At 36.8% G+C, this 27,500-nt stretch overlaps 1 protein-coding gene and 1 long non-coding RNA gene across 4 annotated transcripts in view; one reads left to right on the top strand and one right to left on the bottom strand.

Moving 5' to 3' along the window:
* Positions 1-7,051, top strand: part of EVX1 (even-skipped homeobox 1) — a 64,709-nt gene extending 57,658 nt beyond the window's left edge. For 2 of the 3 annotated variants that reach the window (XR_015057082.1, XR_015057081.1), the window contains exon 6: positions 4,952-5,085. Coding sequence is in view for 1 of the 3 variants with exons in the window: in XM_085877000.1 (XP_085733126.1) it covers positions 1,466-1,970; positions 4,952-5,289; positions 5,595-6,161 (1,410 nt within the window). In the remaining 2 variants the exon portion in view is untranslated. Of the gene's footprint in view, positions 1-1,335; positions 1,971-4,951; positions 5,290-5,594 lie in introns of those variants that run through there. The other variant, XM_085877000.1, reaches the window with a different exon arrangement.
* Positions 7,052-7,514: 463 nt separating this feature from the next.
* Positions 7,515-27,500, bottom strand: part of LOC147027526 (uncharacterized) — an 83,779-nt gene continuing 63,793 nt past the window's right edge. Inside the window, exon 3 of the long non-coding RNA XR_015056877.1 lies at positions 7,515-7,619. This is a non-coding gene — a long non-coding RNA (uncharacterized LOC147027526). The remainder of the gene's footprint in view (positions 7,620-27,500) is intronic.

Here is a 27,500-nt window from a genome sequence, read left to right as displayed (position 1 = left end):
GTGATTCTCCATCAACTGCGGTTCGAACAACGTCGACAAACGTTCGCTCCATTGCGTGCCTCACATTGCTTGTTAATATATAACTATACCTAATAATTATACACTCTCGTAACGTTATTCCTTCGGTCAAACTTGTATCGAAGCATGGGTTAATGAGAAATTTTATTATTAAACCAGATAAAAACAATATTTCCCTGCTTCGTCCTTAATACGTATAAACTAGGTATATTTGTTTGTGCTGCTTCGTATTATTTAACAATTATTTTCATACGGGATCAAATTATTAGACAGCAGCTGGGCATGTAGGTGTAGCAACAAAGTATCTTGACATGTCACGTATATTTTTGATCAAACGAGCATCATTTTCACGCTTTGAAGAATTTTTATCACATCGATCGCACAATTCCGTCCCACCACCGTGTGTCTTGAACTTGAACACCGTCCCCGCATGATATTCAGTGTTGCTTTACCTGATGGTGGCTGGGTGAAAGAATGTTCGTACGTATTTGTAAAACGCAAACTTAGCTCGACGTCAGGTGTTTATAACAGCAGTATTGTAAGACGGTTGTTTGCCACCTTCAACACCTGACTTCGGTGCGCGCTATACATAAACTCGGGAAAAATTAACAAACCAGCTTAAAAAAAAAAATTCAAAAAATCTGCAAACACGACAGGTAAACGTCGCCCTATCATGTGGAAACGTTGCGAAATCAGACATGAAGCTTTTGACGAATTATTTATTTATTTTGTGAGGCAGGTAACATCAAAGAATCATGTTTATCCGAAGGATGCCTCGCGGTGGAAAGTATGATCGCGAACTTTGTTTTCACGGAAACTTCATTAGTTCCTCAGTATTAATCAGGCAAACAATGGTTTTCGTTGGTGTTCCAAACGCGGGTATGCTTGTTAACACCTCAGGGATCGTCTTTACGTTTATTCGTGATCCCCTCCCTCTCTCCATTCACCTTATCGTCATAATGCTCCCCCGCCCCGCGCCGCAGCTGTGCCGGAGACGCGCTCGTCCCGCCGATGCTGATTGCCTTCTGAACCCACGGCTGCTCTGACTGGCATCATCCGGCCCCTAATGAAGATGACCGCCGTAAGAGGAGCGAGTGAAGTGGATGGATGAGTGACAGATTAGCGGCAGAGGCGCGATTTAATCGGGGCGGTGTCCGTCCGGAGCGAGCAGATTTGAGAATAAGCGATCTTTGAGTGACACGTAGAAGAGCCTGTCGAAAGCTCTTCACGAAGGAAGTGGTAGGGTGGGGGAGGGAGGGGGGGAAGAATCAGAAAATAAACCGTACTCAGTTTTACCCTCGTATTACATTGCCTTTATACACACAAAGTACGCGCGCGTGCATGCTCCACGTGTGCTTTCCTTGCGCTCTGCAGCTTCGTGGAGTCACAGCACTCAGAAGAGTCGACTCGTCCAACCAGCGTCCCGAGTCGGGACAGAGCGGGACACATGGACGCAGTGCGGAGGGACCTCATGATGCTCATGGCCGAGAGGGCTCTCGCTGGACACAAAGTGCACACGGCGAGGCTTCACTCGTGCGAGCCCTCAAGCCCGGAGCCTGATCCTCGCTCGCCTCCTCCGCACAATGGCTCTCTGCACCTGAGTCCCCGTGCAGCTTCGCTTCCCGGTCAAATCTCCCCGAGAGACGGTGGAGCTTTCCGGTCAGCCGTGGTGGTGGCGCCCGGACAGGCCGAAGGAGGGTTCGCGCTGTTCAAGCGACATGCCGCTCTCCTACCGTCAAGCCCGAGTTCTCACATCGGCACGGATCGTACTAGACGTGGTCTACTCGAGGAACCGATTCGCATTCGCACCGACACCGGTTCCGAGGACGACACGGTAGAAGAGGAGCTGGAAGTGAGCTGTTCCTCGCCCGATTGCCCAACGATATCTGTGGCAGTCCAGCCTGTGAGCGGAGTTGCCAGTAAAGGCACAGAAAAGTCTGGTGCCAAGATCGGTAAGTCCGTATACGACCAATCAAAATACAGGAGTCCGAATGTTTAACACCGGCACGCGACCAGAAATTGTTACGTCCGGTCTCGTCGTTACCAAAACCACATCATTACAATCACCACTCGCTACAATTTCCTCTTTGCTGTAATATAATAACAATAATAATCATAATTAATAACAGGAAATCTCCAAACGATTTTAATGTCAGTGGTTATTGGGTAAAACAAGAAATTTAACTCGTAAACAAAACAAAAAAACTAAATTTATAATTTCTGTCATTCCCTGAGAGCAGAGTAGGATTTACGGAATTTCTGAGAGCAGATTGGAATTTGTGGAATCTTTGAGAACAGAATGGGATTTAATGAATATCTGAGAGCAGAATGGGATTTATGGAATATCTGAGAGCAGTATGGGATTTATGGACTATCTGAGAGTAGAATGGGATTTATGGAATCTCTGAGAGCAGAATGGGATTTGTGGAATATCTGAGAGAAGAATGGAATTTATGGAATATCTGAGAGTAGAATGGAATTTATGGAATCTTTGAGAATATAATGGGATTTATAGAATTTTTGAGAACAGAATGGGGTTTGTGGAATCTCTGAGCACAATCGAATTCATGGAATTTCCGAGAACAGAATGGAACTTGTGGAATCTCTGAGAGCAGAATGGGATTTATGGAATCTGAGCAGAATGGAATTTATGTTGTCTCTGAGAGCAGAATGGAATTTATGGATTCTTTGAGAGCAGAATGGGATTTATGGAAACTATGAGAGCAGAATGGGATTTATCGAATCTCTGATAGCAGAACGGGATTTATGGCATCTCTGATAGCAGAACGGGATTTATGGCATCTCTGAAAGCAGAATGGAATTCATGGAGTCTCTGAGAGCAGAATAGGATTTATGGAATCTCTGAGAGCAGATTGGGATTTATGGAATATCTGAAAGCAGAATGGGATTTATGAAATCTCTGAGAGCAGTATGGGATTTATGGAATCTTTGAAAGCAGAATGGGATTTATGAAATCTCTGAGAGCAGAATATGATTTATGGAATCTCTGAGAGCAGAATGGGTTTATGGAATCTCTGAGCACAATGGAATTCATGGAATTTCTGAGAGCAGAATGGAATTTGTGGAATCTCTGAGAGCAGAATGGAATTCATGGAATCTCTGAGAGCAGAATGGGATTTATGGAATCTCTGAGAACAGAATGGAATTCATGGAATCTCTGAGAGCAGTATAGGATTTATGGAATCTCTGAAAGCAGAATGGGATTTATGGAATCTCTAAGAACAGAATGGAATTCATGGAATCTCTGAGAGCAGAATAGGATTTATGGAATCTCTGGGAGCAGAATGGGATTTATGGAATCTCTGAGAGCAGAATGGGATTTATGGAATCTCTGAGAGCAGAATGGGATTTATGGAATCTCTGAGCACAATGGAATTCATGGAATTTCCCAGAGTAGAATGGAACTTGTGGAATCTTTGAGAGCAGAATGGGATTTATGGAGTCTCTGAGAGCAGAATGGAACTTGTGGAATCTCTGAGAGCAGAATGGAATTTATGGAATATCTGAAAGCAGAATGGGAATTATGGAATATCTGAGAGCAGTGTGGGATTTATGGGATATCTGGGAGCAGAATGGAATTTGTGGAATATCTGAGAGCAGAATGGGATTTATGGAATATCTGAGAGCAGAATTTGATTTTTGGAATATCTGAGAGCAGAATGGGAATTATGGAATATCTGAGAGCAGTGTGGGATTTATGGGATATCTGGGAGCAGAATGGAATTTGTGGAATATCTGAGAGCAGAATGGGATTTATGGAATATCTGAGAGCAGAATGTGATTTATGGAATACCTGAGATCAGAATGATGATTTATGGAATATCTGAGATCAGAATTGGTTTTATGGCATATCTGAGAGCAGAATTGGATTTATGGAATATCTAAGAGCAGTATGTGATTTATGGAATATCTGAGATCAGAATGATGATTTATGGAATATCTGAGATCAGAATTGGATTTATGGAATCTCTGAGAGCAGAATGGAATTTATGGAATATCTGAAAGCAGAATGGGAATTATGGAATATCTGAGAGCAGTGTGGGATTTATGGGATATCTGGGAGCAGAATGGAATTTTGTGGAATATCTGAGAGCAGAATGGGATTTATGGAATATCTGAGAGCAGAATTTAATTTATCGACTATCTGAGAGCAGAATTGGATTGATGGAATATCTGAGAGCAGAATTGGATTTAAGGAATATCTGAGAGCAGAATTGGATTGATGGAATATCTGAGAGCACAATTGGATTTCTGGAATATCTGATATCAGAATGGTGATTAATGGAATATCTGAGAGCAGAATTGGATTTATGGAATATCTGAGAGCAGAATGGAACAGAATTGATTTTGAGACATTTTTATGACCGTCGCATTTTTCTCACCCATACTCTGTGGATGTGCATCATATAGAATACTCAAAAGAAGAATAAAATACTCGATTGTATATATTATTATAACAGCATGTAATAATGCAGACAATTAATTTCATGACATCTGTGCATTACATTGATGAGTGATTTATTTATCTGACCGAACGTATTTATTTATGCATTAATTGTATATTTATTAATCAGGCATAAAACTAATAATTAGCAGCGAATTGATAATTTTATGATCACTTGTAAATATTCCTTATTACCCACAACGAGTGGTTGTTATTATGTGTAAAAAACAAACAAAAAAAAAAGAATCACTGAATATTCTTTACACCTTGATCGACCTCCCCACTCCCCTACCCCCCTCTCATCCCCCTTCACTCCCCCACCCTTACGCCAATGAGAGAACGGTTATTTTTCTTCTACTTTTTCTATTTCGCTTTCCTTTGATAAAATATAGTTCTGAGACGGACTGGACTCCCATGTTTGCACTGCTCTGCGGGAATTTAACACCGAACTTGCATGCTCTGGCACAGATACAGACGGACGGACTTCTGCGCATGCGAATGGGGCTTCGAGCGACACCGAATCCCTGGCGTCGGTCGGTGGGACGAACAGCCCGCGGGCGGGGAGCCAGGCTCCCACGGGGGGGCACGCTCCGCCGCCAGCATCGGTTCCGGCCCCCACAGCGTCTCAAAACACGACCCAGCCACCTGGGGGTCCAACGTCCGACCAGGTGCGACGTTACCGCACAGCATTCACTCGCGAGCAGATCGCTCGACTGGAGAAGGAGTTCTACCGTGAGAACTACGTGTCTCGGCCACGGCGCTGTGAACTGGCCGCGGCGCTCAACCTGCCAGAGACTACCATCAAGGTGTGTGTGTGTGTGTGTGTGTGTGTGTGTGTGTGTGTGTGTGTGTGTGTGTGTGTGTGTGTGTGTGTGTCAATCCACAACAGTCATGGAACTTGTGTACATTATATAAAACTATAATACGACCTGAGCATATTTGGGTTCACATCGACACAAATGTGGGGTTAGTAATGGGGTGAGGGAAAGGGGGGTGGGGGGGGGGGGAGAATCTTTACATCCTTACTTTTGGCTCTAGTGACAAGTGTATATCACACATTGTGCCGTATCGACATATTCTCTTGTCCCCTTCCTCACCCACTCCCGAACAGGTGTGGTTCCAGAACAGACGGATGAAGGACAAACGCCAGCGTCTTGCCATGACTTGGCCTCACCCTGCCGACCCCAGCTTTTACACCTACATGATGAGTCATGCTGCTGCCGCCGCCGCGGGGAACCTTCCCTACCCCTTCCCCCCGCACGTTCCACTACCATACTACCCCCCACTCGGTTTGACCGCGGGGGCCACTGCCAGTCCGTTCCCCACGGCCAGCCTACGGCCTCTGGACACCTTCCGGGCCGCACTGGCTCATCCTTACTCTCGGCCTGAATTTCTCTGCGGCTTCAGACCTCCGGCCACAGCTGCGCTGTATACTGCCGCGCACGGGCTCCAGCAGAGCTGCACAGGGGCACCGTGCGCGTGTCTCGGTTGCCATGCCATGCCCGGGGCTGCGGGAGTTCCGAGCGCCGGGGCAGGGTCGCAAAGACCCTCTGCGACTGCGGACTTTCTTTGCACGACGCGTACGGAGAGCAGCTTCATGCCGTACGCCGCAACTGTGCTCACCAAGCCAACCGCAGTGACTCTCGATCAAAGAGAGGAGGTTTCTCTGACCAGATAACCACCTTCCCTCATTCTCCACCCCACCACAACCCCATTCCCATTTGTGGTTTAACTCGAGCAGTCGCCGCGCTCCACTCGCGCTGTGGTTCTAATGATCTACTCATGAACACGAACAGACTCGAGCATGCCATTTGTGCGGAATAATTTCCCTCGGAAATCGTGTTATAACGGCGGAGGTGCTGATTTATAATGTAGTCCCTTTCGTTTGTGCCGCGTCCCGCAACCGTTATCTTTATTTATTTTTGTCTCTTCGGCTCCCCGAGCAAGGCTCCATCGTTTGTGTAAATCACCACGTGAGGGGAGTCGGGACATCCAGCTCGGTTTAGACGCACCGTAGGCTTGTTACAACCATGTACATTACCCTCGCGTAATTGGTGGATATACTGTTGTCTTTGTAGATTTGATGTGCTGATGCAACAACTGACTGCGAAAGGGGAATTAACAATCATGTTTACTAATGAGCGTAATTCGAATGGTGAATCTGTCCAGGCGATGAACCTTTCTGTCAAACGTTAACAACCCACTAAGGGAAGTTATTAAAATCGACACATAAATATCCTCGCATACAACATGACTGCATCGGTGCTCCCTGGATGGGTTTGCGAGTAACCAAATGTGTACGTTACCAAATGTTCGCTATATATTCGAAACGTGAGCACACAATGTATTACATTAGAAACGAATTTGGTTTATCCTCGCTCGTCATTCAGCGCACATTTGCATAAGTATAGATTGGTGAATAATAAATATATATATATGTATATATACATATGATATCTACGTGGTGTAGATCCATCGCAAGTTTTATTTCCACAAGATAGCCATTAACGATTGTGACGTCATTTTGTGTTATTCATAATGTGTAAATTAAAGGATTATTTTATCTCCTTTTTGTTTATTCCCAATTTTTTGTTGTCTGAATGACAAAGAGTGTTTTTTTGTCTGAATGATTTGAAATGCCCATTACCATATTTTTGCTGTACGATACACTGTACACATGAAACCGTTTCATCAGCTCTTCTGCGACGGAAATTTTGTCGGAAATTTCCGACATCGAGTTCGTACATCATCATTCTTATTCTACAATACAAACAAATTCCCAGCATTTGGATGAGCAATATATATGGCCAGTGTTTGCATTTTATTGCTTTCGTGAGGATTTGTGTAGAGTACAGTATATGCTAATTTTTGCATCCATTGCTCGAACACATCACGGTGTTCATTTATTTCAATTCGCTCTTTTCTCCATCTCTTCAAACATGACTATATATATATATATATATATATATATATATATATATATATATATATATATATATATATATATATATATATATATATATATATGTATGTATGTATAGATTGTATGTGAGCCGCGTAAGCGATGAGGTCCTTGGATTCGAGTCTCAAGTTGAGTCGGCATTCTTTCACACGAGCCCCTCGCAGTAATTTATACCTGTTTAAAAAAAAAAAAATTATAAACATGTATATTTCACAATTTTATACATACCAGCATTCGTTGCATAATTATTTCCCCCCCAATTCACTCCAAGAGTTCATTTACTGAGATAAACTGCAGTGTTTTTTTTTTCCAGTGCTAACGAGGGTTGATCATCATTCAGTCAGGGTCTTGTTACAAAACTGAATTAGCGACTTATTTTTGTGCAATTTAAACTTAAATTTTCTACATACTCTTTAACTGTTTTTAATGAAGCTTTGTCATCTATTTTATAATTAGTTTAATGTCGATTTTACTGAATTGCTCATCAGCCATACATTTTATTCTGCATTACCAATTTGTATGATATAAATTTTTTAGACGGAAGCAAATGCTCTTTTAACTGGTGCAGTTCACATTGTTATTAAAAGAGCAAAAGGTGAATGTTAATATTTATGGGATAATTGTGTATGAAAGGAACAGGAGCAGCGATTTTTGTAAATTTGGTGTATTATTTAGTAATAGTGAATATGATGTCGATTCAAGTTCCATGCACAAGTCATACAATGCAATGCTATAATACAATGCATATGTAGTCCTCTCTATAAAACGATTTCAATGCACTTTCTTCTTGGTGCTTGGAAAAAGAGCACACACAATGCATCTGTACTAGAATGAGGAAGGCATTGTGAAAAGTGCTGCGTATTTACGGTTTGTATGAAGTTATGCTGGAATACTATTTTCATAACGGCACAGTAAATGCCCCATGGTTAGGTATAGTTATTGTACACAGGTGTGATCCACGTTCCAGCGGGCAGGTACAGTTGTATACACAGAGGCGGTTAAGTGCCCTGTGGACGAGTACAGTTCTACACATCAGAATGATAAAGTGCCCCGCAGGCGGGTACAGTTACACATGTCATGTGATAAAATGCTCCGCGGGCATACACAGTTATGCATCAATGCGATAAAGTGCCCTGCGGGCGGGTCCAGTGACACATCGGTGTGATAATATGCCCCACGGGCAGGTACAGTTACACACTAGTGTGATAAAGTTCCCCGCAGGCGGGTATGTTGTACACACCAGTATGATAAAATGCTCCACTGATGGGTACAGTAATGCACACTAATGTGATGAAGGACCACGCGAGGGGTGGGGAGCAGGGTATGCAGTTACAGTGCGATTCTTCGCGCCGTGCCTGCGTCTCGATCAATGCCGTCCGCCTCGGAATAGCGAGATGACGAGCAATCCTAATATCGATTGCGAACAGAAGAGTCCCCTAGGTCGCCGTGGAACTACGCTGGCCATAGAGCGGCATCATTACAGGTAACCGCGAGACACGCTAACAATGATGGAAGAAGTGAAATCGATGCGGCATTCATTAAAGGAGCGCGGAGAGCCGGGACATGAGCGAGTGATGGAGTGCTGAGTCAATTACGACTAATAAAATATTTTGCTGTTTTTTTCACCAGTTATCTCTATTTCATAACATCACGTCGCCCTTGAAATTGATTGTTTTATTTTCCTCCTCATTCCATACGGTTTTGCCCTCCAAAGAAATTACCAGCTTTTTCTGAGCATGTCGATTTCTCAAGATATTGCTTTTGACAACAAAATAACTTCATCGCTTGTTTAATGCATGTTATATTGTCCTGATCTTGCGCGTTAATAGGCGAAACAAAATTACATGTCGGCAACGAAATTGGCCTCTCAAAGATCGATGACCCGTCCTGTTGTCCTATCAGCTTCCTTTAATTGACTATATTTTCTGGGTAATTGAGCGCCTTCGCTTGCCTTAAAGGGGCCAGCCATCTTCCAGGCCCTCGTCAGGGCAACATCAGAGAGAATACCAGCAATGTAGATATACTTACATTTCCAAACACACACACACACACACACACACACACACACACACACACACACACACACACACACACACACACACACACACACACACACACACACACACACACACACACACACACACACACACACATTAATGTAGCGTATTTTTCAACTTTTTCCAAAAATAATTGAAACTGCATTCTTTTTTTTTGCACCAATTTACCCTTTTCATTGACCAATCGTCCTTCCTGATAATAATAAGCCACAGACTTTATGATCATTGCTTGTGTGTTGAGTTGTTGCTTCATTTTGAGGATTTCTGCGGTAATGGACAAAATCTTCACGCAAAAAGGGAAAGGGTGCGCTTAATTAAATTGATAAAAATTGATTGAAAAGGAAAATTAGAGAAGAGGGAGAGTGTCGGGATTTAAGAAGGATGAAGAGAATAGGAAGACCAGGTAGCGAAGAGATATATGAGTAACGGTAAGTACTATGAAGACGGTCCCCATACGGCCATCTCGTACTGGGTGTCCGTTTCTGGTGAAAGCAGAGGTAGTGTATCATGGAGCATGATCTTCTTCACAGAGGAGGTTAAACTGCCTATAATGTTTGCTTGGTTGCTCTTGTTGATGAGGGTATCTTTCGCAAAGTTTTTCTTCAGGCCATTGGAACAGTTGTACGGATCAAGCAAAGGGTTCATCACCTTTCCTCATTATGACCTATCCTGATTTGAAAACTTCATCGCGGCCCAGTAAGTTGCAATTAACGATGAATATGCAATATTAATACTGTCATAATATATATATGTATTTTTTTATTATCATTATTATTATTATTATTATTATTATTATTATTATTTACTCTCACGTACCATACTCTTGACAGAGTGTTGGTGCTGCCAAAGCAGTTTATTAGCAAAGGTTATATTGGGTAGTTTGCCATTCCCTTCCCAGCAGTAGTTTGGGCAGGAATTTGGAACTTCGCCAGGGTGCCGGCAATAACTTTCCTTCTCTTCACGAACGACATCGTGGGATCTTCAATGTCCACCAATTGATGCCAGCAGACGGGACGTCTGTTTAACGCCCATCCGAGGAACGGCACACACTTTGTTGCCGTGCCCTGCCTGTGAAACACTGAGATGACAGTTTATAGCTGGGCCAAAATTCAAGCTGAGGCTAGACAACTTAGAGGAGAGTGTGCATACCTCGAGGAGTCGAGGCCATCCTGTCGGCATGTGTTTGTGTGTGATGCTCGATCTTGTTGAGGAAGACCAAGAAGAAGGCTTATATGGCCGAAACCTTGTCAACATAAAGACCGTCCTGAAGCTACGTCTGTGACTCATTTAATTTCCTCCCATTATATATGTGCTTGTGTAAAAGCGAGAGTGTCCGCTCTGTGTCTGGGAGGTTGGTGGTTCAAACCACGGCCAAGTCACACCAATTACTTTTAATATGGTACGTGCTGCTTCCTTGATTGACGCTCAACATTAAAAAGGATACAGCATGGACAAAAACACGAGGAAAGCAATGACAAACCACTTGGTATAGCCCTTGCCAAGAAACTACTTTGGCAGCACCTATGCTCTGTAAAGAGTATGGTCCATCAGTATATAAACTGCATATATATATATATATATATATATATATATATATATATATATATATATATATATATACACACATACATATATATATATATATATATATATATACACACATACATACATACATATATATATATAATATATATATATATATATATATAAATAATATATATAAATATATATATTATATATATATATATATATATATATATATATATATATATATATATATATATATATATATATATATATATATATATATGTATATATAAAATATTTTCATTTTATATATACATATATACATATACATATATATATATATATATATATATATATATATATATATATATATATATATATATATATATATACACACACACACACACACACACACACGCACGCACACAGGGTGGCCATAAAGTCTGGAAACATCGACAGTATTATGTTATTGGGTTACAGTTTGAAGATGTCCTTGATGAAAGGCAAACGGGTGGATAACTTTCACCGGTACAAGATGCAAGTCCTGCACAAGTTATCCGAGGATGATCCTGACCGTCATATGGAAAGGTGTGCATGGTTCTTGGATAGCCTGGCCAATAACACCCGCTTTACCGAAGACTGTGTGCTGTTCAGCGACAAAACTCTTTTTTATGTTAACGGGGAGGTGAACAAGCAAACAATTTTGCACAGCACATTGAACTGTGCATTTCTCATGAGGGCCAACACATTGGACATGTCATGTGGTGCCATTGAACATATCATGTATTGTAATGTAATGTCAATAAACCATTAATAATGTATATTCGCCTGTTTTACCAGACTTTATGGCCGGCCACCCTGGATATATTGTTGTGGAGCCGGGTGCGGTTGCGAGCACGACCGCGAGGTGGAGCAGTAGGGTCGACTCTACCGAATACCCGGAATCTAGATCGTACCTTTTGGAAAACTCCGAAAGGTACGGGTCCCTTACAGGACCGTGAATCGTCAATAAATCAACACATGGGACAAGGTTATCTGCCAAACTTCAAAATACCGAGAGGCCCACATGGCGAGATACCGAGGATTCACACCCTCGATGGCACTTGTACGGGACGAGCCATATGCGTGCTCGACCCGTGCGGAACCCGAGCGGATGGTTACCGAGGTCTCGTCGGTCCAAATGTTTTTTTTTTCGTCACAATTTGCCGCTTCCCAAATTTCCCAACACGCACTGTGCGAAGCCAATGAAAGAAACACAAAATGAGCCGAAACATTTAACAGGGGATTTATTTATAATGGAGGGGAGGCAGGGGGGAGCACGCAAGGAGCAGAGTTATCCGATTATAAGAAATGAAATGCAATGGACAAGCAAAAGCACTTATCCAGTTTCTACTTAAAGACGGGGTGTTGTCACGCCGGGTGCGGGGGAGGGGTGGGAAGGATAAAGAGGAGAGTAGGGTGAATATACTGATTCTGGCTCACTTTTCCCCATGTAAGTGAATGGGGGATTTTCAACGATTCATTTTTTTCACCCTAAAAATTAAACCCCCTTTTTATCCCAAGGTATATTTATTTGTCTCCCCTTTTAACCTGGGGACACTTTTTTTTCAAATAACCAATGCAATAAGATAAAGATTTGTTCAAGTAGTAAAGTAGTAATGTGATTTGTTAAAGGTGATTCTAAAGAAATATCTGAAACATGTAACCCGAGGGACACTCTTTTTCAAATAACCAATGCATATTGTTTAGCTCACTCATTGAACCTATAAAGATTTGTTAATTCTCAAATTCCTTCAATAGATTAATTTTCTTTGCACAATAATCCCCATCTAAAATATTTAAAAACAAGACATTTGAATCTTTATATTTTTTAAGATACCCCTTTTGTGCCATTACGAAATGATAAACTTCTCTTAATGCTCTTGTTTGACCACCTCCTGAGCCACAGGTTATTTTTTGGTAAGCCACGCCCACTTTGCTAAGCCCCGCCCACTTTACTAAACCCCACCCACCCCACATAGGATTTTATAGACCACGCCCACTTTTCCTAAGCCCCGCCCACTTTTTACTAAGCCCCACCCACTTTATGAGTTGTTTTCATAAGCCACGCCCACTTTCCCTCAGCCCTGCCCACTTTTGCTAAGCCCCACCTACTCTTGCATCATTTCCAGTTCATCTCTGACTCACAAAGAAATCACCAGAAAATTCGAGAATGTTATGCTTTTGAAAAATTTGCCTGGGCTTGCCCAGGGAATTTCCAAAGGAAACCACACCCACCAGTCTTTCCCTATAAAAGCCTCAAGCCCAGGCTCCATTTTAAACATTTTTTGCTGGCAATGGTGTGCTGTGTGCTTGCCTGGAGATCGACGACTTGTATGGAACTAAACCTTCAAGTTGATTAACTGGATTCAAACCTCTTATCTGTTGAGGTAAGATTTTATTTTCCTATTTTCAAAGTTTGATTGAAGCATCGACTCATTTAATAATTAAATAACTTAATTAATACATTATTATTTTCTCTCACAGGAAATTGTATCTGAAAATACCGATTTTGCCACAACTTGGGGCGAAATTGTTGGCTTGGTTGAAGACCTTGTGAGCGACCAAGACCCACAGAATGAGCTTGGCCTTGAGTGGGATGACTTTGGGGTTCCTTGGAGATCAACAACTTGTATGGAACTAAACCTTCAAGTTGATGAACTGGATTCAAACCTCTTATCTGTTGAGGTAAGATTTTATTTTCCTATTTTCAAAATTGATTGAAGCATACTCATTTAATAATTAAATCACTTAATTAATACATTATTATTTTCTCTCACAGGAAATTGTATCTGAAATACGAAATGAAAATATTGCTTTTGCCACAACTTGGGGCGAAATTGTTGGCTTGGTTGAAGACCTTATGAGCGACCAAGACCCACAGAACGAGTTCGTCCTTGATGACCCAACGAAAGAGTTATACCTTGGAGACCAGAAAAATCCTGAAAAAGAGTTTTGCAACAATAGTACTCATTATGAGTTATCAAGACAATACCCCCTGAACAAGTTATACCTTGATGAGCCAGAATACAAGTTTTACCTTGGAGATTCACAAATTTCAGACATTTTTAAAAATGGAGTTTTCCTTTATGATCCACAGTTATACTATGTGAGATCTATCACTTAAACCCATAAAAATTGGAAAAATGGAGATTTCCTTGATGATCCACAGTTATACTATGTGAGATCTATCACTGAAACACATAAAAATTGGAAAAATGGAGATTTCCTTGATGATCCACAGTTATACTATGTGAGATCTATCACTGAAACACATAAAAATTGGAAAAATGGAGATTCCCTTGATGATCCACAGTTATACTATGTGAGATCTATCACCGAAACCCACAATATTTCTGGAAATTGTGATTCTACCTTGCAGTCTTGGATAGATGGTTATATTTTTGGAAACTCGAAATGTGGGTTCTGGCTTGATAACTCACAATGTGATACGTATCTTGGAAACTCCACAGGAATGTGGTTATACCTTGGAGACTTGGAAAGTTGGGTTTATTTTGGAGACTTGAAATGCTACCACTCTTTGGGATCTAAACCTATCAAGAAAGTTCTTACTCCCCCTTTCTACGTCATCAATCCTGAAAGCCTTAAAAGACAGAATTGGAAGAAGAGAAAAAAACTTAAAAAATATATATCTATATTGTTAGTTCTGGGAAGAAAGTGCAGGCTTACTCCCCCTTTATACATCATCAAACCTGAAAGCCTCAAAAGACAGAATTGGAAGAAGAGAAAAAAAAAAACGTAAAAAATATATATAGGTGGAAATCTCATTTTGAAAAAGACATTGTGTTGGGCGAGGGTTGGGGGTTGGGGTTGAGATTTTGAATGTGAGGGTTGGGGTTAAGATTTTGAATGTGAGGGTTGGGACACACACACACACACACACACACACACACACACACACACACACACACACACGCACACACACCAACAAACAAAAGTTAAGCCTTGACTATTCAGTTGAGGATTCTGTGTTTGGGGTTCACAGATCTAAGAACGTCCCCCTTCACACGCATTAAAAACTGTTATACACCTCGGACTTGGCCCTTGAGTGTCCACAACGGTGTATAGTAGGAGGGAGTGAAGGACCAACCTATTGCTCCCATGGGTATTATCTGCTTTGTTTTGTCTTTTGTAATTCCTGTGAATAAAATGAACCTAAAATCTCTTCCCCTTCTAAATCATATATCTTATAAGTCCAAGGAACCGTATCTATTACATAAACAATTTTAAAAAGTTCGTTCGTCCATCGTTTAATATAACCTTTTTCAAAATGACATTTCCAATTATATATTCTTACGATATCACCAACTTTGAACTTAGGTTTTCTGATATTAATGTCTTTTTCATATTTTAATTTTGTAAATGTTTCTGATGGTTTCATATTCGTTGACGTGTGAATCGTGTCATTATACTTATCCACAGTATCCTGAATGAAAGATGACCATTGTTGTGAACCGAGTTGTGTGAATGTTTTATATAGTTTAAGGTACGATTAAAACGTTCAACAACAATGGGCTTCCCTTCATTAAAGGTACTGTATAATGTAATACTGTTATTTTTTAGAAAATTCATAAATGTCTTGTTAGAAAACTCTCTACCCTCATCAGTCCACAATTTTTTAGGTTTTCTCTTACTTTTATTAAATATCTGTTGAAAGGCTAACATTAGAGTATTACCTGTTTTGTTTTTTTAAGGGACAACTCATGCGTATCTACTCCTCAAATCAATAACGATTAAAGCATACTTGTCCCCCTTATCATTATTGAGTTCAATCAAATCAGCGGACCAGATATAATCAACTTCCTTGGAATAAACCTTCCTTCTCTGAAACTTTGTGAATATTGGTTTGTGTAATTCATCAGCTAATTGTTCTTCAGTCTTAATGACATCATTAGAGCGTATAAGTTTTTTGAATTTCCAATTCCAAGTTTCAATTTAGCACTGATCATCTTCTTCACGATGAACCGATCAACTTTTTCTCTCAAGGTTGGATTTTGTATCAGAGACAAATTATACAACATTTCTCTATCGGCTTCATGCTTTTCTTCCAAAGTTGTGGTATTCCCATAATCAATATCGTGTCTCATGCACACTTCATCAACTCTATTGGTGGGTTTACTCCATGATTTAGGATTGTCTGTCTCATCTAATCTTTTATCCAAGTTAGTGCCTGGACCACAGAAAGAATACCCTGGTAGATGTAATTCCCCTGGTATTCCAGTAGTTGTAAATTTACTTCCTGATAAAAACTTTTGTATATCTCCTCCGAGTTTGTGTTTGGAGATAAATTGATTTTTTTGAACCACACACCGAACATATACCTTTGTTGAAAAACACAAGTTATTTTACTTTTAATATACGAAATATTTTTAGTATTAGTTTTCTTTTTACATTTGAGACAATAACTCATTTATTTTTGAGAAAAATTCCTGCACAGTGCAAAAACCTTTTTAGTTTCCAACATGCACATTTGAATCTTAATTTTTAAAACATAAAGAATCCTGAGAAATGCCGTCACTCTCTCCTCCATTTATTTAAGAAAAAAATGAAAAACTTGAATGAAAATGAATATCTTGTCGATGTCAATAGTCTTGTCGAAAATATTGCAAATAGACTTGTCAATTCCTTGTTTTCCTCCTCGGTGGGTTGAGTTATTTTCTGCAATACCTCCAATCTTTTTTTTTAATCTCACTGGTTTCCATATTTTCATATTTATTCATTCTCTCTCTTTCCTCCCTCTCCTCCCTCTCTCTTCTCTCTTTCCTCCCTCTCTCTCTTCTCCCTCTCCTCTCTTTCCTCCTTCTCTCTCTTCTCCCTCTCCTCCTCTCTCTTCTCCTTTTCCTCCTCTTCTCTCTCTTCTTCAACTCCTTCCTTGCCCCTTACTATCCTTGAATCACTTACACCCCATATAATATCATACATACATTCCTCGGGATTTCTTGTTATTCCTGTTTCCAAAATATTTTTTTTACAACAGGCAACCAATAAAATTTCTTCTGAATTTCTAAAAGAGCCTTACGTTTTCTTAACTTTATATTTTTTTCATTATTTAACATTCTAATTTAATCTAAAGTTGTTGGTTTATCAACATCAGTATAAAGCCAATCTTTTATTGAAAATACCTCATTCTTATGTTGTAGAACATATTCATTGAAATACAGAATACCCTTTTCTTGAAGGTATGCTTGGACACAGAAATGATAATTTTCTTGAAGCCTTCTTGCTGTCATTGATGTATTAGAAATATATGACAGAATAATATTATGACATGAAACACCTCCCCATCTTCCCATAGTTAAATCATTTTGTATTTCCTGACTTATTATATATATAATCCTGTTTTTTCTGTTTTCATGATATAAACTAGGGCAAAACCATGATTATATTTACCCTTATTAAATTATTTTCTTTGTTGTTTCCTAATCGTGCTTCCACAAAATCATTCTCTTTTCCAAGTGGATAATATTCGGACCCTAACCCTGTGCCTTTGTGTAATAATTTGATAAATCAATATCCAGTTCTTGGGATACACCAAAGATAGAACCATCTTTACCAACATAAGTCATTTATATTAGATTAAAAATAATGTCATAAAAATTTTTATTTTTGTTGAGTTGAAATAACACATATAGACATAATTGACCACAACACTTAGAATTTAATTCTTGGACTTGAAATGTTTGACAAACACCATTCTGTAAGAATTTTATGACTTCAACAGGTGGTGGAAGACCAAAACTATCAAAATAATATTTGTTTTGACTATTAAAAATACAAACCCAATGAGAACCTTTCCCATTATTATCTTCGAAGTTCATAATAATATTCTTTGTATGTTCAGGCACATTTGTTAATTCATCTTTCATACAAATAACCACATTATGAATTTTTAATTTCTTACAATATTTGACAAGTTGTAAATTTGATGTTGTATTCTTTCCAAATTCTTTAAACCACTCATCAATGCTCATTTATTTATTAGAAAGATATAATCCATTACCTCTTTTAGTTAATTTTACACCTGCTTGTGCGATAGAAGAAAGCATATCGCCAACTAACAATCTCGCTTTATCAGGCAGACCTTCAAGTTTTTCAGCAAAATCTACAATTACACCACTTCCACTAATTTGTTTCTCCAACTCTTTGTTATGTCTTTCCAATTCTTTTTGAGCCTGGAGTTGAGCCTTCCTTTCGTTGGCAGTTTTCACCGCTGTTGAAATACCACCCGTCAATGCTCCAACTGCACTTAAATCAACAAATAAAGGAATTAGAAATGGGAGAAATCCCCCACTCGTCTCTCTTATTGAATATTTTTTCAACATTGGTTTTGTCATTTTAATTTTAAGTGAGCCAGTTTCATTCAAGATTTTAACCTGTTCTCTTGTGAGCAAAACATCAATTCTTATTGCTCCTTTTCTCTGAATTGTATTAACGTTAATCGTACAAGGCTTTTGATTTTGAACACAAGATGATAGTTTATGAAGATTGATTTGATTAACATATACCCCGGTTGGTACTTTGCCACTCATTTATTTAACAAAAAATTATGTGAGACTAATCATAACACCATTATCTGTATTAATCTGCAATTCTGTTTCTTCCAACAGCAAACAATATGTATCAACTTCTTCACTCTCTCCTCTTTCAATGTATAGGGAAGTATCCACTCGATTAGACTTTATAGTTTCCTTTTGAGCGCTCAGGTCAAACGCATAGATTGTATACAAACTTTTAAATGCTGTCATATCCAAAATAGGTTCTTTATTTCCATTACTTTCACACACCTTTTGGTAAGACTTGTATGCTTCAGCAAAATCATTTTTTCCCCAATTAATTTCCAATCTATCTCGTGGATAAAATGTTCCATCTAGAGAAACGCGAAGTTGTTTCACCTTAGCATTATTCTTATCAGTCGCAGTATCACCATCTGGCTTTTTAAAAATGATCCACAGATATTGTGGCTTTCCTTCCAGAACATCCAAATTCCACGTGTAAGTGGTTTGGTTTAGTTTAACGCGTTGACATCTTCTTTTGAGGTATGATACACTGAGTGGTTTCTTTGAGTTAAGTCTTCTGTTCAAGATCTCTTCTGTTTTAAGATTAGGAGTATATTCACTAATATACCAAATCATTTCATCAATTACAAATTTATTCTGATCACCAAAAGCACTAGCAACTCCATAAAGTAATCTATTTTCATTATCATTCCTTTGTAGTTGAAATCTAATTTTAAGACCATACAGAACTTTATCATGATCACAAAATCCAAATATACCTTGAAGAGGAACTGCCACAGTAAAACTATTAACTGCTTTTGTATCATCATTATACCCTCCTTTCCTTTGAGTATATCCAGGGTCTGTGGTTGTTCCCGTTGACATATCAGGAATAAAACCTTCGACAGACCCCTTTCCCATTCTATCACTGAATGTATAGAGTGTAAATTTCATCATTTCAGATATAGCAGAGACATGATCAACTGCTTCAACTTCTTGTGTTCCAATGGACAAACGAAAACTATCAAACATTTTCCAGAAGAAATCATTTACGAGTGCAGCGTTTGTGTTATTCCCAGCCTTAGTGAATTTAAATTTACACAACAAGAAACTTTCGGATAGATTCAAATAGGTTTGTTGATTATTTATTTAAAAACTTTTTGTACCATTTGCATTCCATTCTGTTCCAGTTATTGCATTTACCTTGAAGTAATCCTCTTTTTAGTGGAGTTTGAGATAACAATGGTATCATCCAAATCATCGATACTATCAATTGCTTCCATACTTGTATTTATTTAGGAAAAAAGATGTTGAAACTTTTGAAACCCTGACCCAAGTGTTTGAATTATTTTTTGTCATCCTTAGGGGGACAATGAGTTTTACCTTTTTTAAATTTCTTTAATTGCTTGTAATTTATGAGATTCCTTTTTGGCATCTTTTATGCTCTTTACAGCACCTGCTACATTTCCCACAGCAGAAGCAATTGAACCAATTCGGTCTTGATGTTTAAGAATAGTTGAACCGATACCCATGAGAGTATCAATTATCCCATCTCCTCTAAATTGATGTCCGACACCCCTTTGTCTCTTCGGTTTATAGTATCCTCTACCAAGATATATACCTTCACTCTTGTAGTATGGGGAAAGGAACATCCCATCCCCGTTATTATTTTATATTTTCCCAACTCGTGTTTCCTCACAATAACCATCGTATTTATTTATTGGAAAACTTCACGTAGGTGAATTCTGATGGATATAACTTCCCCATTAAAATAATTCATACGATTATCTTGGTCGGTTATCCTAAAATTTACTCTGTGTATGTTTTTTCCTGACACAGGGAGATAAACCAATTTTTTTGGTTCCATATTGAATTTATAACCAATTGGGGTTGAGTATGCACTGAATGAAAATATTGCATTTGTTTTTATTCCGTCATTATAAGCACCATCAATCAAATCACAATGAATTAATACCGAGTTTATTCCTGAGGATATTTGAATGACATTATCACTGTAAAACGTCCCGTTTGTTTCAATCTTTTTTGAGGAGAAACCCAATAACTCTCTAAATTAATTATCAATTGTGAAATCAACCTTGTAGTTATTTTTAACTTTAATCATTGATTTTGAAGTATGTTTTTGAATGTCAATAACAATATTTTTTGGTTCATCACCCTGTTCTTTCATAAGACGAGCAATTTCGGAAGATATTTGAGAAATCTCAAATGCTCCAGGTGAGACTGTTATCCTTTTGTATCCACTTCCTGGATTATAACTAAACGTGTCATTTTTCTCGGTTCTATTAAATAAGGTATTATAAGTTTCCATGGACAATAAAGATGCCTCATATTCTTTTGTTGTGTCAAGTTGTAGTGGGTAATGGGAATGAAGATGTGTGGTCGCTTGTTGTGAAATTGAAAGTAAGGATTGTGCTTCTCATCTTATTTAATATGAGATGAAATGTCTTTATATTGATATTTATTAATTATTTTCATGTTCATCAACTGGTCTAAAATGGCTGATGCTTCATTAAAACAATTGTTATTTCCAGCCTTCTTACTGTTTAACAACAATAACAGTCTATTAACTAATTGTGATGGGTCATTTGGAAGAAAACTAACACCTGAACCAAGGATACTTAAAGCCAGACTAATATGTTTCTCCTCATTCTTCCTACTTTTACCAGAAAGAATAACCCTATAATCAACAGAGTTCAGCAGATCAATATATACTTTATCATCATTATTTTTCATATCCAATGGTTTATCAATATACTTTGATTCATCCCTCACAGTTGAACCTTGTCTTCCATCTTTTGTGAGAAGAAACATTAATCTCGGAGTTAGTTTGACAGGAGGTTGAGCAGAACTCAAGAACCTTAATTCATCATTAAATATCAATACCTTTTCTTGAACAAGATGAAATATTGCTGGTTGTTCTATTGGAATGAGTCCTGCTTTGGTTTTTGAATCCGCTGAATATTCATTATTTTGAAGAGTATTCACAATATAATCAGGGGGTCGATTAATCTCTTCCAGGTGTTGAAGTAAACCTTCATAATCATGTTCTAATTCTCCTAAATGCTCTAATTCTTCCTCTGTCATTTGACTGAAATCTTTTTAACATTTGGAGCTTTCTAAGAGTATATTTTATTGTGGGAATTGTGGAAACATCTATAATTTTTTCTTGGGAAGTTTTTAAAAGTGGTTTAAAAAAATTTCTCTTGTTTTCTTTCAAATGCTTCTTCACCCGTTAGTTTTTGTCTGCGTTTCTTCTTTATGTCTTCCTGTTGTTTTCAACTTTTGATGCCAACTCTTGATGTTCCCTAAATCTTCTTGCTCTTTCTTTCGCATCCATTTATTTCTTGGAAAATATCATTAAATGAATTGTAAAGACCAACAGGGAAATTTTCCTTTTCTTCATCATCCAAGTAGATGTGTTCAAATAAATCCTTTTCTTTAAATATTTCATCAAATTCTTTATTAACATTAATACGAGTTGTAATTTCTTCTTTACTAATACTTGCATCTCTGCTTTTCATAGGTTTGCATTGAGTTTCTTTATCATCATCAAAACCGAATGATAAAATCTTCACTCCGCTCAGATGTTTAATAATTTGTCTCGTTCCTTCTGGATTAGTTTCTAATATCCCAACACCACCAGATTTTAGTTTCCTTAACTCACTCTTACAATGTGAATATTTTGTTGTACCAAGAGAAACCTCCTCAAATATTTGACCTTCATTCCTCAATCGCATATGTTCCTCCACTGAAATATAGTGATAATCTTCACCTATTACTTCTGCAGGTCTTATTGCTGTCGTTGTTGATACAATGCGTATCACGGGGTGTTTTTTAAGTAAATTTACAATATTCTCATTTGTACTACACAAGAACCTTGATTTATGAAAGTTTTTTTCCAGAAGCAGATTTACCCACAAGATTTATAATAATAGTTGTCATTTATATTTGGAATTGTTTAGAAAACAAAAAATATATCCCTTAATATCTGATCTTGTTTCACAACAATATATTTTTATTTTTCAGTTGTGTGCTTCATGTAATCCCCAAATTCCTTTTTACCTCAGAATGTAGAAAAATTATCTCTCCAAAAATTATTTATATCTATTGAATTTAACTTGAATAAAATAAATATTAGTATTGTTTCTGAAGGAACGACGAGGAAGTTGAAAGTACGATTGACTAAGATAAATACAATTACAAGAAGAATGTATCCCTCTTGTGTAGTAGCTGTCCATTACCATTTGGTTTCTCTCATTAACACAATCATCAAAGATAACGAGGTTCTTTTTTGATTTATCCAAATCTTGGGGAGGCGGTATATCATCCGTATTATCACTCAGAATACAAGTTATCGGTTTTGATTTCTTTTTACATGTCTGTGTATCACAAAATAGTTGAATTATATCTTCAAGGTTATAATCATTTCGGTTTTTTTGAAGTTTCAATAAACCGATTATATCTTCTTTTTGAAGACCAGCATTAAAACCTTGTGAGAGTAGTTGATACTCTGGTTGAAAACTCGACTTTGTGAAAATTATTAAATTATCATAATCTAAAAAGTTGGGAGTCAGGAGCATCTTCAAAAGTAAGCAGGTTTTTCCACATCCGCTTGAACCAACTATGAGACATCTTAATGAATTTGGAAGATTTTTATGATTGTTAAATTTTATCTTATTTTCCCAAATGGGTAAAAAAATCATTCATTTATATATTTGGAAAACAGGTTGTTTAATTTATTATTGCCTTTTTTCGAAACTCTATATTTTATCCTTAGTTCAGGTTTAATTTCAAGATAATCCATTATTTTATTTATGCAATATCTTGTGTTGATATTTTCCTGAAAATCACATCCATGAATAATATATAACAACAATCCTTTGAACATTTCTCTAATACGTTCAGTTTCTTCCCTTGTAAGGAAAGGTGTGTTATTACCCTCATACTTTACATTCATTTCTCTAATCAATCTTGTAAAGTAATTCATTTTTGGTGTAAATCTAAAATAATTATTTTCCTTTTTAAATTTTTTATTATCATTAATTGGAAGATAATCACAGAATATACATTGTTTATAGGCTTTTGACTCTGTGTTTTATCCCCTTCTTTCACACGCAAGACAATTCTCAAATTTGTCACATGGAGAATCAGGGAAGTTTAGCATATTTATAAAGTAAAACTTTACTGAAACTGAAATTCATCTGTACTTTCAGTTGCATATTGACTCATATTTAATAATATTACCATCGATATCTATGTATTTTTTTCATTACCAGATTCAACGACAACATTTTTTATATTAAAGGTAATTTTAAAATGATCCTTAACTACTATTGAACGAAATGTCATTTCACCTGATATGTTAGCATCCTTTATTTCATCAGGATTTACATCTTTAGGGTTGTTGAAAAAAATCCAAATTTCTCCTTGCATATTACAGATGGTCTTATCTTTTCTTTCTAAAGTTTCATCCATAAGGTTTTTGTTTTTTGATACTTTTTCTTGTTTCATTGCTTTTTCTAGTTTTGAATATATTACCAGAAGGAGAGGAGAAACTTTTATTAGAGATACTTTAATTGATGTTCTACCAGGTATACTAAAAGCCCTTCCACTGAAGGAAATTGAAGAACTCATATTATTTACCATAATTGTTTTTATCCAATAGTTGTTATATTTATCTTTGTTCAATTTTACATCCTTGACATATTTCTCAGTATCTTTTACAAATGAAGAGATTGATTGAAACTTGTCTTTTGTGTCTTGAAACATTGCATTTATTAAGTGAAAAAAGTTGGAGGATAAAATGGTTTTAAGCACAGATTCACCCATAAATTAAACGAAATTTTCATCAAGATAATTTTAGTTTAAGCAAAGTTTTATTATATAAATATGGTGAATACAACGTACTGCGATGTTTGTAATCACGAATATAAATATTATAAAAAGCACCTTCAAACCAACAAACATACATTTACTCTATTTCATCAAATATCTCATCTTGAGTTGGAAAGAAAACATTGTGATATCTGCTCAAAGGATGTTTTGAAGAGTAGTTATAATAGACATCTTCAATCACAAAAACACAAGAAAAATGAGTTTAAAGTAAAGGGAGACTATTATATTGAAAACACTGATGGGGCATTTAAAGTGCATATAAAAATAAGGATTTTTCAATTTCGAGAACCTGGTCCATCATCAATTGCTGAATCAATTGAAATTGTGAAACCTGATGTTGAAAAAATTATTAGAAAAACATTAAAAGAAATGAAAACTTTAAAGTTTTATATGGGAGTGAAAATGAATATGAAAAGACAAGATGAAGAACAAACTCCTGATATGAGAACAGATCTTCATTTTATAAAATCATTTCAAGATTTTTTGAATAGTGGGGTTTATGAAGAACTTGCAAGACAAGAGGAGGATATTGATAATACAATGGTAGGAAGTGGATTTCATGTTTAAAAAAATCATCTTTTTAGATATACACATTCTAAAATCAAACCCTCTTAAAGCTTCTTCTTATATTGAATTACCAAAAGAAATAAAACTAAAGAAGGCAGTTGTTAATATTAAGAACAATGATATAAATGTTTTCTCTGGTCTGTTCTTGCTCACTTATATCCACCAAATTGTAATTCAGAAAGAGTAAAACAATATATGAAATATGAGAATACCTTGGACATTAAAGATTTTAAATTCCCAATGCCACAAACAGATATTCCTAAATTTGAGAAAAAGAATAACCTTTCTATTAATGTATATGGATTAACGGATACAAACAAAGTTAAAATATTAAAAATTTCAAACAACTATAAAAATTAAGAAACACACATTGATATTTTATATTTTAGTGTTGGAAAGAATTCACATTATACATACATCAATAATTTATCAAGATTAATCTCTTCTCAGGTATTCAGAACAGCAAACAAAATATATCCTTGTAAGCGATGTCTTAATTCATTTCATACAAAAGAACGATTAGAACAACATTCAAAATATTGTAGTAATCATAAATCAGCTGTAATTGCAATGCCGAAACCTGGTGAAAAGATTTATTTTGAAGATTATAATAAATCTATCATGCACCCATTTGTGATATACGCTGATTTTGAATGTATCCTAAAAAAGATAAATACTGCTTCTCCTAATCCAAAAGAATCACATACAAATAAATATCAAACACATATTCCTTGTGGTTTCTGTTATTATATCAAATCATCTGTTGGAGAAAAGTATAATAAACTTGAACATTATAGTGGAAAAAAAGCTGCACAAGAGTTTGCAAAATGATTAGAAAAGGATTGTATGAGACTAACTAAATTAATGAAAGAAATAAATGAACCGATGAAATTAACGGAAGAAGAAAAATTAGAATTTAGAGAGAACAAATATCTGTCATATTTGTGAGGAGGAAATTGAGGGGTCTAAATAAAAGTTAGGGATCATTGTCATCTTACTGGTAAATATAGAGGTCCTGCTCATTCCTATTGTAATCTTAATTATAAATTTCCTTCTTTTATTCCAGTCTTTCTTCACAACAGCGCCAACTATGATACACATCTATTTATAAATGAACTTTCAAAAACACCCGGGAATATTTCTGCCATAACAAACACAAGTCAAAAGTATATTTCATTCACAAAAATGATATTCACAAAACCTTTAACTTGTATTCGGTTTCTAGATTCTTACAAGTTTATGTGAACACCACGAGCCTCCCTAGCATCAAATGTAAGCTCCACGGGGTCTTTTCCAAATCTTAATTCATTCTTTCCAAAAGAGGAAATTCTAACTAAAGAGGAAATTCAGATTAAAGAGAGAATTCAAAGTAAAGAGGAAATTCTAATTAATGAGGAAATTAATGAAAAAATTCTAACTGAAGATGAAATTCTAATTATATAGAAATTTTAAACAATGAATGAAATGATAACTAAAGAGGAAATTCTGATGAAAGAGGGAATTCTAACTCAAGAGGAAATTCAAACAAGGAATGAAATTCAAAGCAAAGAGAAAATTCTTACAAGTAAGGGAATTTATCCTTATGATTATATGGATTCATTTATGAGATTTAAAGAAACACAACTTCCTTCAAAAGAAAGTTTCTTTTATAACCTTTATGAAGAAGAGATAAGTGATAAGGAATATAAACACGCCCAAGAAATTTGGAAAATATTTAAGATAAAGAACCTTGGAGAATATCATGATTTGTATCTAAAAACAGATGTTTTTTTGTTAGCTGATGTGTTTGAAGCTTTTAGATCACTCTGTCATAATAAAAATTGTTATGGATTAGATCCTGCCCACTATTTCACATCTCCTGGTTTAGCTTGGAGTGCAATGTTGAAAATGACAAAACAAGATATAGATTTAATCAGTGATGTTGATATGCTTTTGATGATTGAGAAGTCTAAGAGAGGTGGAATATCACAAGTATGTTCAAAAAGATATGCTAAAGCAAATAATGAATATTATCGAAATTATGATGGTGAAAAAGATTGTAATTATTTGATGTATTTTGATGCTAATAATTTGTATGGATGGGCAATGTCTCGATCTCTGCCTTAAGGTAAATTAGAGTGGGTGGAAGAAAAGGATTATGAAAAGGCTTTGATGATTATTGTTATTTCTTCTCAAGAGGAATTGAATGAGGAAGAAGAAGGTTATTATTTTGAAGTTGATTTGAGGTACCCGAGTGATCTTCATAATAAGCATAAAGACCTTCCTTTTGCATGTGAGAAAGAAACCCCAAAGAAAGAATGGTTAAGTGATTATCATAAAAGTTTTAATATTAAACGCAAATCAACAGAAAAGTTATTAACAACATTCTCTGACAAAGAGGGATATGTTTTGCATCAGAGAAGCTTAAAACAGTTTTTGAGAGAAGAATTGAG

Source organism: Eptatretus burgeri, chromosome 4 (assembly GCF_056783735.1).
Source record: "Eptatretus burgeri isolate ZD-2024b chromosome 4, Ebu_testis_v1, whole genome shotgun sequence".
Taxonomy (NCBI): domain Eukaryota; kingdom Metazoa; phylum Chordata; class Myxini; order Myxiniformes; family Myxinidae; genus Eptatretus; species Eptatretus burgeri.
The sequence above is the reverse complement of the archived record's forward strand: the minus strand, read 5'-3'. Positions and strand labels throughout refer to the sequence as shown.